The sequence below is a fragment of the Canis aureus genome, chromosome 1 (assembly GCF_053574225.1).
Source record: "Canis aureus isolate CA01 chromosome 1, VMU_Caureus_v.1.0, whole genome shotgun sequence".
Classification (NCBI taxonomy): Eukaryota; Metazoa; Chordata; class Mammalia; order Carnivora; family Canidae; genus Canis; species Canis aureus.
Window position 1 is genome coordinate 28,993,224 of NC_135611.1, and position 15,583 is coordinate 29,008,806.

Here is a 15,583-nt window from a genome sequence, read left to right on the forward strand (position 1 = left end):
GCCTTTCTTGAGTGATGTGCCTACCCCTAAAACATTTTTTGTGTCTAGTGCAATGGCAAAACCTAATTGGTCAGTCTGGATCGTGTGCCCCTTATAGGTCTCTTCTAGGGTGGGAGTTGAGGTGTGGGGACTGGGGGTGAGGGAGGCTATGCAATCCATAGATAGAGAAAAGAAAATTTCCAAAAGAAAAATAGAGGTTCTATTAGCAGAATGGGGCAGGGGGAGAAGGGAGAGAATCTGGGGGAGGCAGAAACAACAGATGGCCACCACTGAGATTTTCCAGAGTAGGAAGAGAAATACAGGGATAAGCTGGGGCCCCTGGTATAAGACGTATCCTTAAATAACTGTACCTTCACACACTTTGAGAGAGGATATGCTGAAACCCCAGGTATGCCTGTATGGGATCAGTGTGCCTTGCTTCTTGAATGACTCCCTGTAGGGAGTTGGAGGAAGGATCTCCCTAGCATGAATAATCCTGACGCTTTACCACAGAAGCTGGAGGGAAGATAGAAAAATCAGGGATCAGCAGCAGAAACACGATTTCTGTTCTTCACTGCACATAATATTGCTCACCAGCTCATTGGCAGAACTCTGCATCCATGACTATAAAGATCAACTAACAACTCATTTTAGGTAAGGTTGACAATGAGTTAGTTTGAAAATAAGCAACAGCTGGGAAGTGGGCATATGTACATAGACTCACATTTGGAAAAAAAGAAAAGTAGAAATCCTGCCGTTATTATTTAGCTTAAGGCTTTTTGTCTATGTTTGTTTGTTTTCCATACACCCAACCATAAGGTATTTTAAATGTTTAAAATTTATTCCTGAATATAGAAAATGTTTCCTGGGTTCTCCTGAGAGTGGGGTGCTCTGGCTAACCACAGGCACACACACGTTCTTCCCATAGTACAGTACTTTAAAATTAATAGCACATGCAGAGGAAAAACTAAACCCTTTGACGTCACTCTTGAAATGAGGAAACATAAACAGAAAAGGCTCCACTCCAGTAAGCTGCCAGAGTTGAAGCCGATTGGTCTCTGCTTTTCCTTGCCTGTGGCAACTGACAGCACCTCCCAGCCTAGCAGGCCGGCTGCCTGCCTGCTCCCCGAGCCAGTCGGTGGGTCTGGGCACTGCAGCAGGCTCGGCTCTGTCCCAGCGCTTGCCTGGGAGAAAAGTGGTGGACTCACCCAGAGAGAATCTTTCTCCCTTCTTTCTCTCTCGATCTCTCTGTGTGCTTTTGTGTTTCTTTCTTTTCTTTTTCTTTTTTCTTTTTTTTTTCTTGTTTTTTACTTAATTATATTTCTAATCCTGGATGAAGTTGCTGGATTCTGCAGCACAAGTCTTCATGAACAAGCCGCACCGCTCAGAGATTTCACGGCATTCAAAGGTCACAGAACTGCCACTATGGTTAAATGTCTTGTTTAATGGTTGAGGTAGGTACAACAAATTTAAGCGGCAAGCTCATTTTTCTTGAGAGAACAGAATCACAGAGAGATGGCAGGAGTTTTATTTAAAATGAACCTGTACATATATATTTTTTGGTCTGTGATTGTTACTACAGCAACCAGCTTTTGAATTTCCTTCCTTTTTCTAGGCGAACTGACTAAACATTATCACTTACCCTGAATTAACCATTTCATTCCAACCAGCCTAATGAGAGACTCTGGGATTTTCACTGCACTTTGAGCCCTCATGGAGGAGGGCTCCTTTTTTTTTTTTTTTTTCTTTTTTCTTTTTAAGTGAATGTAGTATTTCTTCTTCAACATAAATCTAAGAGTTGGATCATTTTGCTTTTCGGTGGAGACAAAATAGGAAAATATTGGTACAGAGATTGGTGAGAGTTGCAGGACAGGGAAAAAGAAAATGAGTTGTTTTTTTTTTTTTTCCCTTGAGTTTGTCATGTTGGTTGATAGCAGACTTCAAGATGAAGACATTAGTAGGAAGAGAGGAATAAGGTGGTAGTAAAGTTGAAGGTAGAAAAAGGTAGAAAAATGAATTCCTGAGGAAAATGCATTTTATCATCTTGTTGCATTTTCAAAAAATATTCTGGACTTGGAAGTCAGCAGAGGAGGTGCAGGCACTGAGTTAGATGACCAATGGTTTAGAGCTATTATTTATAAAGGAAACTAAAAAGTTCTTTATTCACACTGTGAATTTGCTAATTATCTTTTCCTACAATAGTTAAAGGCAGAGTGAGATATTTAATTAGGGACTTTAATGATTGAGCCTAGACTCTAATTAATCATCCATAGATTCTGTTCTTCATGTGCTTTTAGCCAGAGTGACTGTTTAAGTAAACCTCTTTGCACCAGAAGGCAGGCAGATACAGTAAACACACTAAATGCTGCAGGAAGCAGGGCAAATAACACAGAGTTAATGCTGTTTTCAATGGCACATTATTATTGTGCATTGAGGGGGACCTCTGCTAAAAATCATTTCTGTCCAAAGAGTCCATTTTTGCAAAAGCAATTCAAGTAACACATGGTTAACATGGATTTCCTTATTATCCTACTCAAAGTTATGCAATAGCAAGTAAGACAGGATTATTTGAAACCGTAACTCTGTTTCCAAAATTTCTTACTTTATTTTTTTAAAGGATTTCTAGTCCCCCCCTCGAGAAATAGAGATTATAAAAACTAGGTCACATTAGCAGAAATATTCAGCAAGGTATCAAGGATATAGTGCATTTCAAAGGGTTAACAAATTTAACTGCATAAGACTCTAATGTACTAAGTTAAGAACTGCAAAAATCTTAGCTCAAATGCAGAGGATGTGCTGAGAATGGACAATTGCTTTTCTGCAGCGCCTAGTGGGAAAACAAGGACTTTGTGTGTTGCAAATGCGGCTCCTCCATTTCCTCTGCTTTATCTAGTATTACCGGCTGGGGAAACAAAGATGGGTGTCAGTAGTTGCGTCCTGATTGACATTTTCTCTAATAAAATAAAGTCGCTTTTTGTTTCAAGTAGAAGCCCAAAGTTGACTAGTTGCAACTCCAAAGACTGGATATCCTCTTTATAAGGATTTTTACCTGACTCTGTAAGCTGTCCAATTTCAGACTAGTACTGACTCAGTTAAACAACAGGAGACAAAATCAGTGGTGACTATATGTCAGCAAATTAGCTGGGAGAAACTCTTTTTTGAATCAAGTTACTCAGGGTGAGAATGGAAAAATCCAGGATGTGTGAGGAGCAGACATTGACTTAGGGAAAATAATTGTACCAGTACATCTTTTGGTGCTTTACATGGTGTTCAGCACAAAGCTACTTATTGTCAGTTCTCAATAAATATCTGGTTAAAATGTTTGTGAGCATTTACTACCCTTCACATGTTGTAAATTATTTAAATGATTTTAAAATATGGCATTTTCGACTGTCTTTGAAAAACGCTTTTGGTGTTAGTCCAGCCTGATTTATAATCTAGAAATCAACACATCAATAGTACAGAGGAGAGCATTCCAAACATTGACTTGTGTGATTTTCAGCCAAAGGACATCCTACTACAAACAGATGTAAAAGTCAATTGACCAGGTTTCCTCAAAGTGGGAATGTACCACGTTGAAAATGTGTCTGCCTAGTAATTAGTCTTCAAAAGTCTAATTTGTTATTAGCTGGGCTCAGAGCACAGGGGAAGCTGCTTGTCAATTTACAGAACATAGTGTTGGAAGGGATTTTTTAAGCAGTAAACAAATCTCAAGCAAGATGAAGATGGCTCATTATATTAAAGAGAACTATCAAAATTAAAAATTAAGATAGATTTAAGAACATCTAAACGTAGCTAACAGGTATTCAAGTGTTCAACTCACACTGACTTTGGTGGGACAACTTATTGGGGAAAGTGGTAACTAACTGGGGACCCTCAATGTACAGAATGCCTTAGTCAAAAACTCCACCGTCCTATGGTTGATACACATGTGGTACTTCTCACATGTATCCCAAAGTAGCCTACAGACAGGTGGGAATCCCTCCTCTAGGAGATACATCTGGCTGAGGAAGAAGTGATTTGGCATTTGGACATGCAATGAGGCTCTCTCTAATAGTGCTTTCTCACGGTGGCATCTCCATGAACCCTAATGATGTGCCTTGGGGAGCTCTTCCGTCATTCACTTAGGAGCAGCCTTGTGATTGGTACCATTGGCTTCTGCAAGCATCCTAGGTGGATTTGTTGACATACTAATTTTGATGCATGAGATGATGCATACTTGACATATTAGCAATCTATAAAGTGATTGATGTGGAAATTTGGGGGAGTAAGGGAAAAGGGTTGTAGAAACCCAAACTGACTACCTACTATATACAGGTATTGTTAGAGATTCGAATACAGAGAGTGAAGTGTGTCAAAGTTGTAGTATGTAACCAAGGTATTTATACTTTCCCAAGAATCATTTAGGTATCTAAATGATTTAATTTGTGCCTAGAAAGTGGCAGTATGGAATACAGTAAAAAGACCAACAGGCAGAGATGGGACCAGGGTGGGCATCATACAGGTTCTGACTAGCTCAGTGACTCTGAGCTGCATACTTACTCTTGACCTTGGTGTCATTATCTGTAAAGGAAACTGATTGTATTATGTTTCTAACAGTCCTTTTTAGATGAAACTTTTTATAGCGTTCTTCATTTGGAGTTTAAAAATAATATATATATATATATATATAAAAGTGAAAATATCAAACCTTTGTTCAAAAAACATCACCATGTGTTTTCAACATCAAGTGAATGAACATAAAGATAGATAAGTAATGATTTTCACCTTTGGGATATTTATATTTTGTTTATACATATAAAGGAATAGCAGAGTCTGTGTAGAGAAATGGAAGAACAATGGAGAGTTTGGAGGGACCTGGCAATGAAGAAAAATGAAGCAGAGGCGCTTTGGGTGGCTCAGTCGGTTAAGCATTGGCTTTGGCTCAGGTTGTGATCCTGGGGTCCTGGGATCAAGCCTTATATCAGGCTCTCTGCTCAGTGAGGAGTCTGCTTCTCCCTTTCTCTCTCTGCCTGCCACTCCATCTGCTTGCTCTCTCTCTCTCTCTTGCTCTCTCTCTCCCTCTGTCAAATAAATAAATAAAATCTTTTTTAAAAAAGGGAAAAAATAAAAATGAAACAGAACAGGTGACTTTATGTAAACTGGAATTTAGGAAGAAAATTCAATTTCATATCTATGTACTTATTTCTATTATTGTGATCTTTAGTATGATCAATTGAAAGCATTGACATTTTTCTGAATGAATACATGTAAAGATGGTCTTAAAAAAATTTAACATTAAAGACAGCCAAAGTTTTCCCCATTGGCTGAATTAAGTTACTACCCAGACTGGAAATGGTAAATTAAATGAGTGAACTAAATCAATGGTGATGATTATGTCTTCTCTATCATCGCTTGAACTTGGAACCCTTAGGAGTCATAGAGAGCAGGAGTCCTTTGAGAACTTTAACAGAGCCTCAGATGCCAGCAGCCACTTGGTAGAAGCAAGGAATGGGTCACAAGCTATGATGGGCTTAAATATTGATGTAATGCGGTGGTGTTCTGGGAAATGACCTTACATGGTGGCTCAGAACTTCCACACATGACCCATGCGAGTCGGCACATTAAATCCTTTGATGGCTGCTTTATACATTTATTTGCGTGTTGTATAGGAGTAGGAAAATAATAGCTTTAGCCAATATGCCAGTAAAGAAAGTTTATTTCATATACTGAACCTTCCTCCTTCCCTCTCTTCCTTGTCTCCTCCTTTTGTTACCTTTGTATGGAAAAAATTAAGATTGGTAGTGAGATGTTGATGGAGTTTCCTTTTGTAAAATTTGGTGTAATGTTTGTTTTAGTTGGTAAATTCATACAAGATTTTTCTATTAAAATTCCTGCTCAAATTGTTTATTAATACCTTTTGTGTTTTACATTGTCATAATTAACATATAAATAAGAAATATATAAAATATCTTTTCAATGCAATGAAATTTATGATTCCCTACCCACTGCTTCAGACATAAAAAGGAAAGATTCTGTTCAAAAGAAGAGTTATACAAGACTTAAATATACTGAACAATATTTCAGAGTTTTAAGGTCTGAGAATATGGCTCTCTTTCCGTGGGATGGGAGGTCAGGTCCATGGTCAGTCTGGAGTTGGAGCTGTTTCCATGGGTCCAGGTGTAGACATGAGGAGGTTAATATATGTCTGATTTGGTCAGAATTTGGTATCAAAAGATATCAAATGGTTGATTACTTACATATTCTTTGACTTTAGTAAATCTAAGAACATACCAAATTGTATTTATCTTTATATTGTTTATAATATTTAAAAAATTAGAAGCTTCCTGAACCCAATCATAGGTGAGTTGTTGAATATGCTACTTTAAATCTATGCAATAGAAAACCATATAGTTATTTAAAAGAATGTGCTAGATCCACATGCACAAATCCAGAATGATTTTTAAGATGTATTAAGTAAAGAAAAAGCCCGCATTAACATTTCCACAACTATATATATACATATACATATGAATACATATATACATATTCATAGGAATATATATTCATATAAATATGAATATATAGGAACTAACAAGAATTTCTAGAAATTCAAATAAAAATCTTAACAATGGATGCTTCTGAGAGAAGTTGGAATATGGGATAGGTATAAGACTTACTTTTCACACATATACTTTAGGATTGTTCAATGTTTCTCTCCTTTAGTTTATTACCTCTACAATGGGGGAAATGACAGATATTTATTTATTATTGTGTGATATTTAAAGTTGAGAAAAAACAGAAAGTAAAAGAAAAGTTTTGTTTTATTTTTATAAGGCTTATTAGCTTCTTCCTTCGATTTTGTTGAGTTTTTTCTGTGTACCTTTGGCATGGTGAGGGAGGACAGCATGACCAGGAATAACAGTCCTGAAGTGAGGAGACAGGCCATCACTCCCGCTTAAGTAACTTTGGGCCAAACATCACTCTGAGTACCAATTTCCTCGTGGACAAAACAAGGGGCTTAGTAAAGGTCAAAGTTCCTTCTAGCATTCACAGTTGTCTTAAGAATACTTTTTGGGGCAGCACAAGTGGCTCAGCGGTTTAGTGCCAACTTCAGCCTAGGGTGTGATCCTGGAGTCCCGGGATGGAGTCCCGCGTCAGGCTCCCTGCAAGGAGCCTGCTTCTCCGTCTGCCTGTGTCTCTGCCTCTCTCTCTCCCTGTGTCTCTTATGAATAAATAAACAAAATCTTAAAAAAAAAAGAAAACTTTTTGGCCTGTTGCATTTGAGGTTTTTCTCCATAAATGGAATATACATATTTTACTGTATGTATTGTATTGGTTTGAGCATTTTACCTAAGTATTCTACTTCCTAGTTTGTCAGTTTCATTTAATTTTCGAATTAATTTAAACACACAAAATTTATATTTATCCAAATAATGTTTAGGGAAACCACTCATCTTTGATAGACCCTTAAAATGAAAATATACTACAACATCATTTATTCACAAAACAGTAGAAAACACTTTGTATAAAGATGTGTAGTTCATGTATAATACAAGCAAGTAGTGCTTCAGTTTGAATATGATTTATATATTTTTCAATTTTCCAGGAGGGAAGAAAAAGACTTTCATTTCCCTTTCTCATTATACCACTTGCCAGCTGTGTCCAGTCAGATGAAAGAACTCAGTCATTCACAAAGTGTAGAAGCATTCTCATAAAAGGAGATGCTGCAGTAATACAAAGGTCTAAAGAATGCCTTGATTTAGGAAAGGTCATTAAATTCAAGAAAAAAGTTGTTTTCCATGTAATAGAAATACAGTATATTTCTATGTCTTTAGTGTTCTTGTTTTTTTCAATTAAATGAAAACAATTTCAATTTGGTTTTCAATTTGATTGGGAAAATATAAGTCATTTTAGTCAATACTGCTTATTTTGTATTTTTCTAGGCTTTTATTATTATGTTTGGAGTAGAGTCATCTTTAAGTAAAATAAAATGAAAGGGGTAGACATAAAACCGTAAGAATTTGTGTGATAGCAGTTTTTGAATGACCAGAACCAACATTCTAAACTTTTTTCCCTCTCTCTAAATTTTTTAATTATTAAAAAAATAATTAATCACTTAAAATAATTCATTGGCTTACAAATAAAACAATTAAGAAATACTGTCCTCTTTTTTATTAATATATTGCCTCTAAGTGCCTAGATGTGAGTTCATGAGAGAGAGGACTCATGCATGAAGGCAAGGACTTTCTCAAACTTGAAGACAAATGTATATAAAAGCTTTTCGTGTGGTTATTCATGTCAAGAAGATGAGTTAGAGAATATATCTTATTGTAACTATCCCCTTTAATTTAATTCTTTTTTTAAAAAGGCAATAAATACATTTATTAAATTAAGAGGTAATAATGATAATTTTTTAAAAATTCAGTTTACATATTTTATGTGATGGAAGAGAAGGGACAGCAAGGGAGAAAAAAAAATGAGATTCAAATAATTTCAAAGGGAATAAACTTGTAACCTAAAGCCCTGAGTTCAAGTTCCAGATGCTCATCTTTCTGGGAGTAATATCTCCAGCAAGTTATTTAGGAATTTTGACTTTTGAGTTTCTGAAATGTAATTTTAAAGTGAGGTAACTTTAGGTTCTAAGATTTATAGGATTTACTTATTGTGCATGGCTTTTATACATAATTAGTCACTCCGTTATAGCACAAGTGTCAAGTCACTTCATTCCTGAAACATTCCTGTTGGGAGAATGTAACTTCACAGAAGTTACAGCTAATAGAATTGGTGTACAGTCCCAGCTTTTTTATGACAATTGTTTTTATTGTTTTTATATGTTTAAAATGCTTTAGTTTAAAATTAATTTTTAGTCATTCTAAGCATGAGTTGAAAAATTTACGCAAAACCTAAAAATATCTGTTTCAAATGTTAAAGCAATCTACTCAATATATTTATTTACAGGATGTTCCAATATATAAAGGAACAACACTATTTCACTTTAAATACATTCACAATGGATGAATCTGACACTTTAAATTTCAGAAGTTTGACTATGAGAGGCAGTATCGTGTAATGGTGGGTGGTGTAGAATCTGTGGTTTGCTTATTAGCAAATATGATCCAGAGAAAGTTACTTAATCTCTTTGGGTCTCACCCGAATTACTTATAAAATAAAGGAGTTTATAATTGCCTTATAAGATTGCTGAAAAGATCAAATGAGTTTTACCTGTAAAATGCTTAGAACAACGGGTGAAAGACAATAAGCATCATGTGTGTATGAGTTGGCACTATTTTCTTACAAACTATAAAAATTATTTCATGAACTTGTAACTATTTTGTGCATCTGCTGTTGGGTGCTTTAAACATTTAAGAGAATTATAGCTTTTTTATTTTTTTAACTTTCTACATTAAACAATAGTGTGTATACCAAACAATGCCCATCATATAATATATGTAATGATTCACTTATTATAAATGAACTTGTGCAACCCTTACCAAGCCAAGAACTAGAACATTATTACATTATTACCACCTCAGAAATCCATCATTAGTCCTCCATTCTTCCTTTCACCATTACAGAGTGAGACTCATTCGTTTGTTGCATATGGCTGTATTTTATTTTCATTATTCCATAATGTTTAATTATCCGAATATGCAAGGATTTGTTTGTCTATTCAACTGTGGAAAAACATTTGAGTTGTATCTAGTTTTAATTTAATTTAATTTAATTTTTATTTTTATTTTATTTACATTCAATTTGCCACCATATAGTATATAACACCCAGTGCTCATCTCATCAGTGTCTAGTTTTTAACATTATAAAAAATACTGGCTTGAGTATTCTTGTACATTTTTGGTGACTACAGGTTGTGTACCTGTAGTCCTATTGAATGTATACTTAGGAATAAGTCGCTGGCCAACCGAGAATATTAATGTTCAACCTTAGTAGAAAATCAAAATTGCTCAAAGTGGTTCAAATAATTTACATTCCCACCAACCATGTAAGATGGATCACTTCCTTACTAACCTTACTTACTAGCATTTAGTAGGTGTGTAATAATAGCTTATCATGGTTTTAATTTGCATTTTCCTAATTATTAATTAATTTGAGCACTTTTTCACATATGTACTAGTCATGTAAACACCCTCTGTCAAATTTTTAAACAAGTCATTTAGATATTAATGTATAAGAATTTTTTATATATTTTAATACATTTGGTTGCTATATATGTTACAAATATTTTCTTCCATTGGTAAAATATTCTGTTTTCTTCTTCAAGATTATTTTGGTCATTCTTGGTTCTCTGCAATTCCATGTAAATTGTAGAGTTAATATAAGATTCCTCCCTATGAAATTAAACACTGTTAAGATATCGATCAATTTGGGAAGATTGACATCTTTCCTGACTCTTCAAATTTATAACCTAGTATATGCCTCGATTTATTTAGGTCTCTATTAAATTCTCTCAATAATGCCTTCTAGCTTATTTTGTGGCCATTTTACACATTTCTTGCTAGATGTATTACTAAGCACTTAGTACTTTGATATTCTAAATGTGTCTTCAATTTCAATTTTAACGTTTTGTTACTGACACATAGAAAAACAACTTTTAAGTATCAAGCTATCAACCTTGCTAAACTCACTTATGAATTCTAATACTTTATTCTGTAGATTCCTTTCATTTTCTAGGTAGGCAATCTTACTATCTCAAAATAGTGACAATTATATATCTTCTTTTTTTAAAAAAAAAGATTTATTTATTTATGAGAGACACAGAGAGAGAGAGAGACAGAGACATAGGCAGAGGGAGAAGCAGGCTGCTTCATGCAGGAACCCCGATGCAGGACTCGATCCCAGGACCCCGGGATCACGCCTTGACCCGAAGGTAGTCGCTTAACCGCTGAGCCACCCACGCATCCCATATCTTCTTTTTCAATACTGAAACTTGTCTTGTACTGGCTATAATTTTTAGTAGATTGTTGAATAAGGTATTGTTTCAACTCTCAGGAGAGTTTTCAATATATTTTTTACACTAAGTATAATAGTCTTTATAATATTTAGAAGTTCCTTTCTATTTGTAGTTTGCTAGTTGTTATGAACGAATATATATCAAATGTTTTTTTCTGATCCCTATCATATGATTTTTCTGTATCATTCTATTGTGATGGTGATTGATTTTACAATGTCAAATCAAACTTGAAGTCCTAGAATAATTGTAATTTGGTTATGATATATTCTGCTTTTTTGTTCTAAATTGTTGTTATCTTGTTTCTAGATTGCAACTAATTTTCAGGATTTTGAAACTGTGTTGATGAGAAAGATTAGCCTAAAATGATCCATTTTGGTAACGACCTTAACAAAGTTCCACTGACCTCATAAAATTATAAATTTGAAAACCCTACAATTAATGCCTTAACTATTTTAATACCTCTCTAGAATTATATGCTGTTTTTAGGTATTTGATTTTATATAATTTAAGTTTAATGATAATTATCATTATTATGTTTTTATACATTACTTCCTGCATTTTTGAGCTTCTATATAGGATTTTTTTAGTTTAGTGATGATTTGGTTCAGGTTTTCTTTGTCTGAAATGACTTTATTTTGCCCTTTTTAAATGTGCATGTTTCTTGGGAACAAAATCCTAGATTGGTAATTTTCTTTCCCCACTTCAAGACATTATTATATTGCCTTATAACGTTCACTGTTTCTGTTGATGTCAGAAAACAGTATTTAAAAGCAATATCACAATCTCTCCTTTTTACAAAAATTTTCTTGACAATTTGTAATTCTTTATGCCTTCAGTTCCCAGTAGTATTGCCATTACTGCTTAGGCAGTAACCACCATTTCTTGTGGTTCTCTTTGCATTTATTCCTATGAAGATTTATATGATTTAAGTGTGCATCTTGATATCTTTCAATAATTTGGAAAATTACCATTAGTTATTTTTTTAATATTGTTTCTGCCTCATTTCCTCACACTGTTCTTAATAGGACTCCAATTACATACATGCTTATCCTTGAATACTTCTACTCTCATTGTTTACCTTTGGTCTCTTTGTTTTTCATTTTGGACATTTTCTTTTGACCAGTATTTTATTTTCCTAATTCTTTCTTCAACTGTATCTGATCTCTCACTTAATCCATTAAATGAGTTGACAACTTCTATTATGATATCTTTCAGTTCTAGAATTTTTAGCATTATTTTTTGTAGTTTCTAGATATCTTTCAAAATTCTTAGTCTTGTCTTTCATATCCTTGAATATATTATACATACAATTTTAAAGTCTTTGTAACTGCTTTATTTATATCTTTTGAGTGTCAACATCTATTATCTTCTAGTACTCCTGGTTGGATCAAATTGTCTTGCCTCTCAAATGCCTGGTTCTTTTTGGTGGAGTACTGGATATTGTATATTAAAAATATGGGGATAACTTGAGGCCTGGTGTGATATTATCTTTCTCTCGATAAGATTTACATTTGCTTCTGTCATGTTACCAGTGCCAGTAATAAACTTGATTGTCTTAATCTCATTTTGTGTTGAATGAAAAACAGTGGCTGGCACAAAATAAGTACTGCACACTACTTTTTTTTCCGCCACCATTCATTGTTTTCTCTAATGGTTGTGAAAAAAGAGAAAGGGAAGAAAGTATTAAGGATGATTTATACAGCATTATATGCACCAGGAGTAGATTCTCACTTTTTAAAAATTTTATTGCTTTTCTCTTATATTTGAAATAAATTTAAAAATGAGAAGTTGTATTCATCAAAATCATAAACTAAATAGATAAAAATTAGTATGTGTTCACCTTCCATATTTCACTATAGCCTTATAACCATTATGCAAAATTTAAAGAAAAACAGGAATTATAATCTCAACAGTGTAATCATTTTATTATATAATTATTATTTGGGAGTAGCACTGTGACAAACATTAATATTTTGGATATTGTTAATACCCTAATGAGATCTTGGGTTAAAGAACTATTTGTAATAGGCAGATTTTCATATGCACTTCACATTTCCGATTGAAGATACCTGCAGAACAGTATTATTTAATTCTTGATTTATGGTTTTTGTGTTTTTGTGCCTGGAGGCTAATGTTTTAGATAGTAGCTGATATAAATTAGCTACAATGAGCTATTAGCAACTTTCTTTATTCAAATAGTTTTACAATTTATACTTTCATACACACATATCTAATGTGAATAAAAATGATACTCCATATATGTTATATACAATCAAAAATTTTTGTTATCAATACACTAGCTTATCCTGTGGAATAAGCAAATTAATTATTTAGATAGTTGCAAACAAAATATTCCTGAGAATAATAAGCTTAGATGTGCTATAATTACATTCTGGCCTATATATGTAAAACCAGATTTTTGGTGTTCTGTATTTATCTATTGCCTTTGGCAGTTTGTTGGCTTTTCTTGGTTGTTTGTGTCTTCCTTCCTAGTGCTACTCTATGCAGGTTTTTCCAGGGCTGGGATATCTGAGCATAGGTGAACTTGATGTCAAAGCTAATAAGTGCAAAATATACCATGTCCCTAACCTAGACTCTAATCACTAATTAATTATTTAGGAGCAATTTTCAAATAGCTTGAAAATACATATTTTTAGAAAAAAATCAATAAGTTAAGAAAAATGAACTTTATATATTCTCTTTGGTATTCTCTTTAAACAATGTATATTTTTATTTTTCATACCTTGTATGAAATTTTCTTTTCAAAATAGAGATGAAAAAAATTGGAACTTAAAAACAATCAATGCTCAATAATTTCAAATATATTACTAAGTATATATTAAGACATAAATTTAAACCATTAATAAGAGGTAAGTTTTATAAAATGTTACTATTTTAAAATGATAATATTCTGCCTCACAGTAATAAAAAATAAAGGAAACTGACTTAATATTTAAGCCAAATAACTAAGTTTCAAGTGTTACTCCATGAATTTTTAAACTGAGAAAACATTTTCAGCTTTAGCACATTATAGAGGAATACCAAAGAGCTATTATAAACTATTGAGTAACTAAATAGCAGTTATGCAGGTTTTAATTGCCACTGCCTCAAGTTCTTCAGAAAAGGTACATGAGTTGTTTGTTCTTTTTAAACAGAACAAATATTTAATGTCTCTTCCTTAAAGAAATGCAAGAAGGAATCCATACATGAATATTTAAGCTTATTTAATGTGCTAATTTAAAATTTACAAACCTGGTCATTTTGACCGGCATTTAGGTTATTCATGCACTCTTGAGTAAGCAAGATGATTTCAATTATTTTCTAACTGTGAAATGGGCCTAAACACTTATGTCATCTATCTCCAAAGAGGTTTGATATCATAGCTTTTTTTTTTTTAGTTTTAGGCTGGGAAAATTTTTTCCATGTGGCTGCGTTTCAAGTTCTACATAGCTAAGGATTCTTTGTCCTGGGCTCTTGTCATAGAACAGGAACAGATATAGACTTCTGATTGTGAAACTCTCTCAATATTTGCACATATGACAAACTATTAATCTGTCCAAATTTTCAACATATATTCATAAGCACTATCTTCTTGAGGAAAATTCTAATTTCTGATTAAATCTCTCAAATCTCCTCAGAAAATATCTAATATACAGGTGCAATTGTCTCCTTTGGGTAGCAAAGTCAGACTTTCATTGATTAAAAAATTAGTCTAAGGATGCTTGGGTGGCTCAGTGGTTGAGCGTCTGCCTTTGGCTCAGCCGTGATCCCACATTCCTCGAATCGAGTCCTACGTTGGGCTCCCTGCGTGGAGCCTGCTTCTGCTCAGCCTGTGCCTGTCTCTCTCTTTGTGTCTCTCATGAATAAATAAATAAAATCTTAAAAAAAAAGTCATCTGAAGTCACTACTTTTCAATAACAGAGGTAGGTTCATTCATTCAACCACTGGGTACTCTGGGACCTAATATGATATAGGGACTGGGGTTATGAATATAGAAAAAAACAAAGTCCAATACCCACAGAGCTTGCATTCCAGTGAAGAAGACTGGCAGTCAACACGTAAACAAGTGTTTACTGATCATTTCAGATATGGCTAAATGCCATGAAGAAAATAAAGCACAGTAGTGAGACAGCTTGGCTGCTGGCTATAGATATGTGAATGTGCGTTGGTAGGTCAGTGGAGTCTTCTCTGCACTCAAAGAAGAGACAGAGGAAAGAGCAAAGCTCTGAGGGAGTGAGTTCACTGTTGTAGAGACAGAAAGGGCCAGTGCTGCTGCAACAAAATGAGAGGGAAGGAAGGATGAAGATAAGTGGGCCTAAACTATGTGGTTTGAATCTTACTTCACAGGGCATGGTTTGAATCTTACTGTCTCACTGTGAATGAAGCACTGAAGCCAAGTAGACAGAGAAGGGACACCAACTGATTTATTACCCTGTGTGGAACATGGGTTGTTCAGCCCAGGGTACAGTGGCCATCATAGGGAGCTGCTGGCTATGGTGGATTGCAGCAGAGACCATGGAATGTTGATCAGTGTTCATATGTTGAGTATCTGACAGTAGATAGATGAGACTGGATGATGGATAGAATGTGAAGGAGAGAACAATACATAGTGCTTATGATCCCAGGTTCTAGAGCCACGCTCCCTGGGCTCATATT

The 15,583-nt window shown here is 34.3% G+C and overlaps 1 protein-coding gene across 1 annotated transcript in view; it reads left to right on the forward strand.

The window, feature by feature from the left end:
• The first annotated feature begins 1,015 nt into the window (after positions 1-1,015).
• PDE7B (phosphodiesterase 7B) overlaps positions 1,016-15,583 on the forward strand; it is a 312,454-nt gene continuing 297,886 nt past the window's right edge. Inside the window, exon 1 of the mRNA XM_077894264.1 lies at positions 1,016-1,433. Within this exon, the coding sequence (XP_077750390.1) occupies positions 1,413-1,433 (21 nt within the window). The 5' untranslated portion in view covers positions 1,016-1,412. The remainder of the gene's footprint in view (positions 1,434-15,583) is intronic.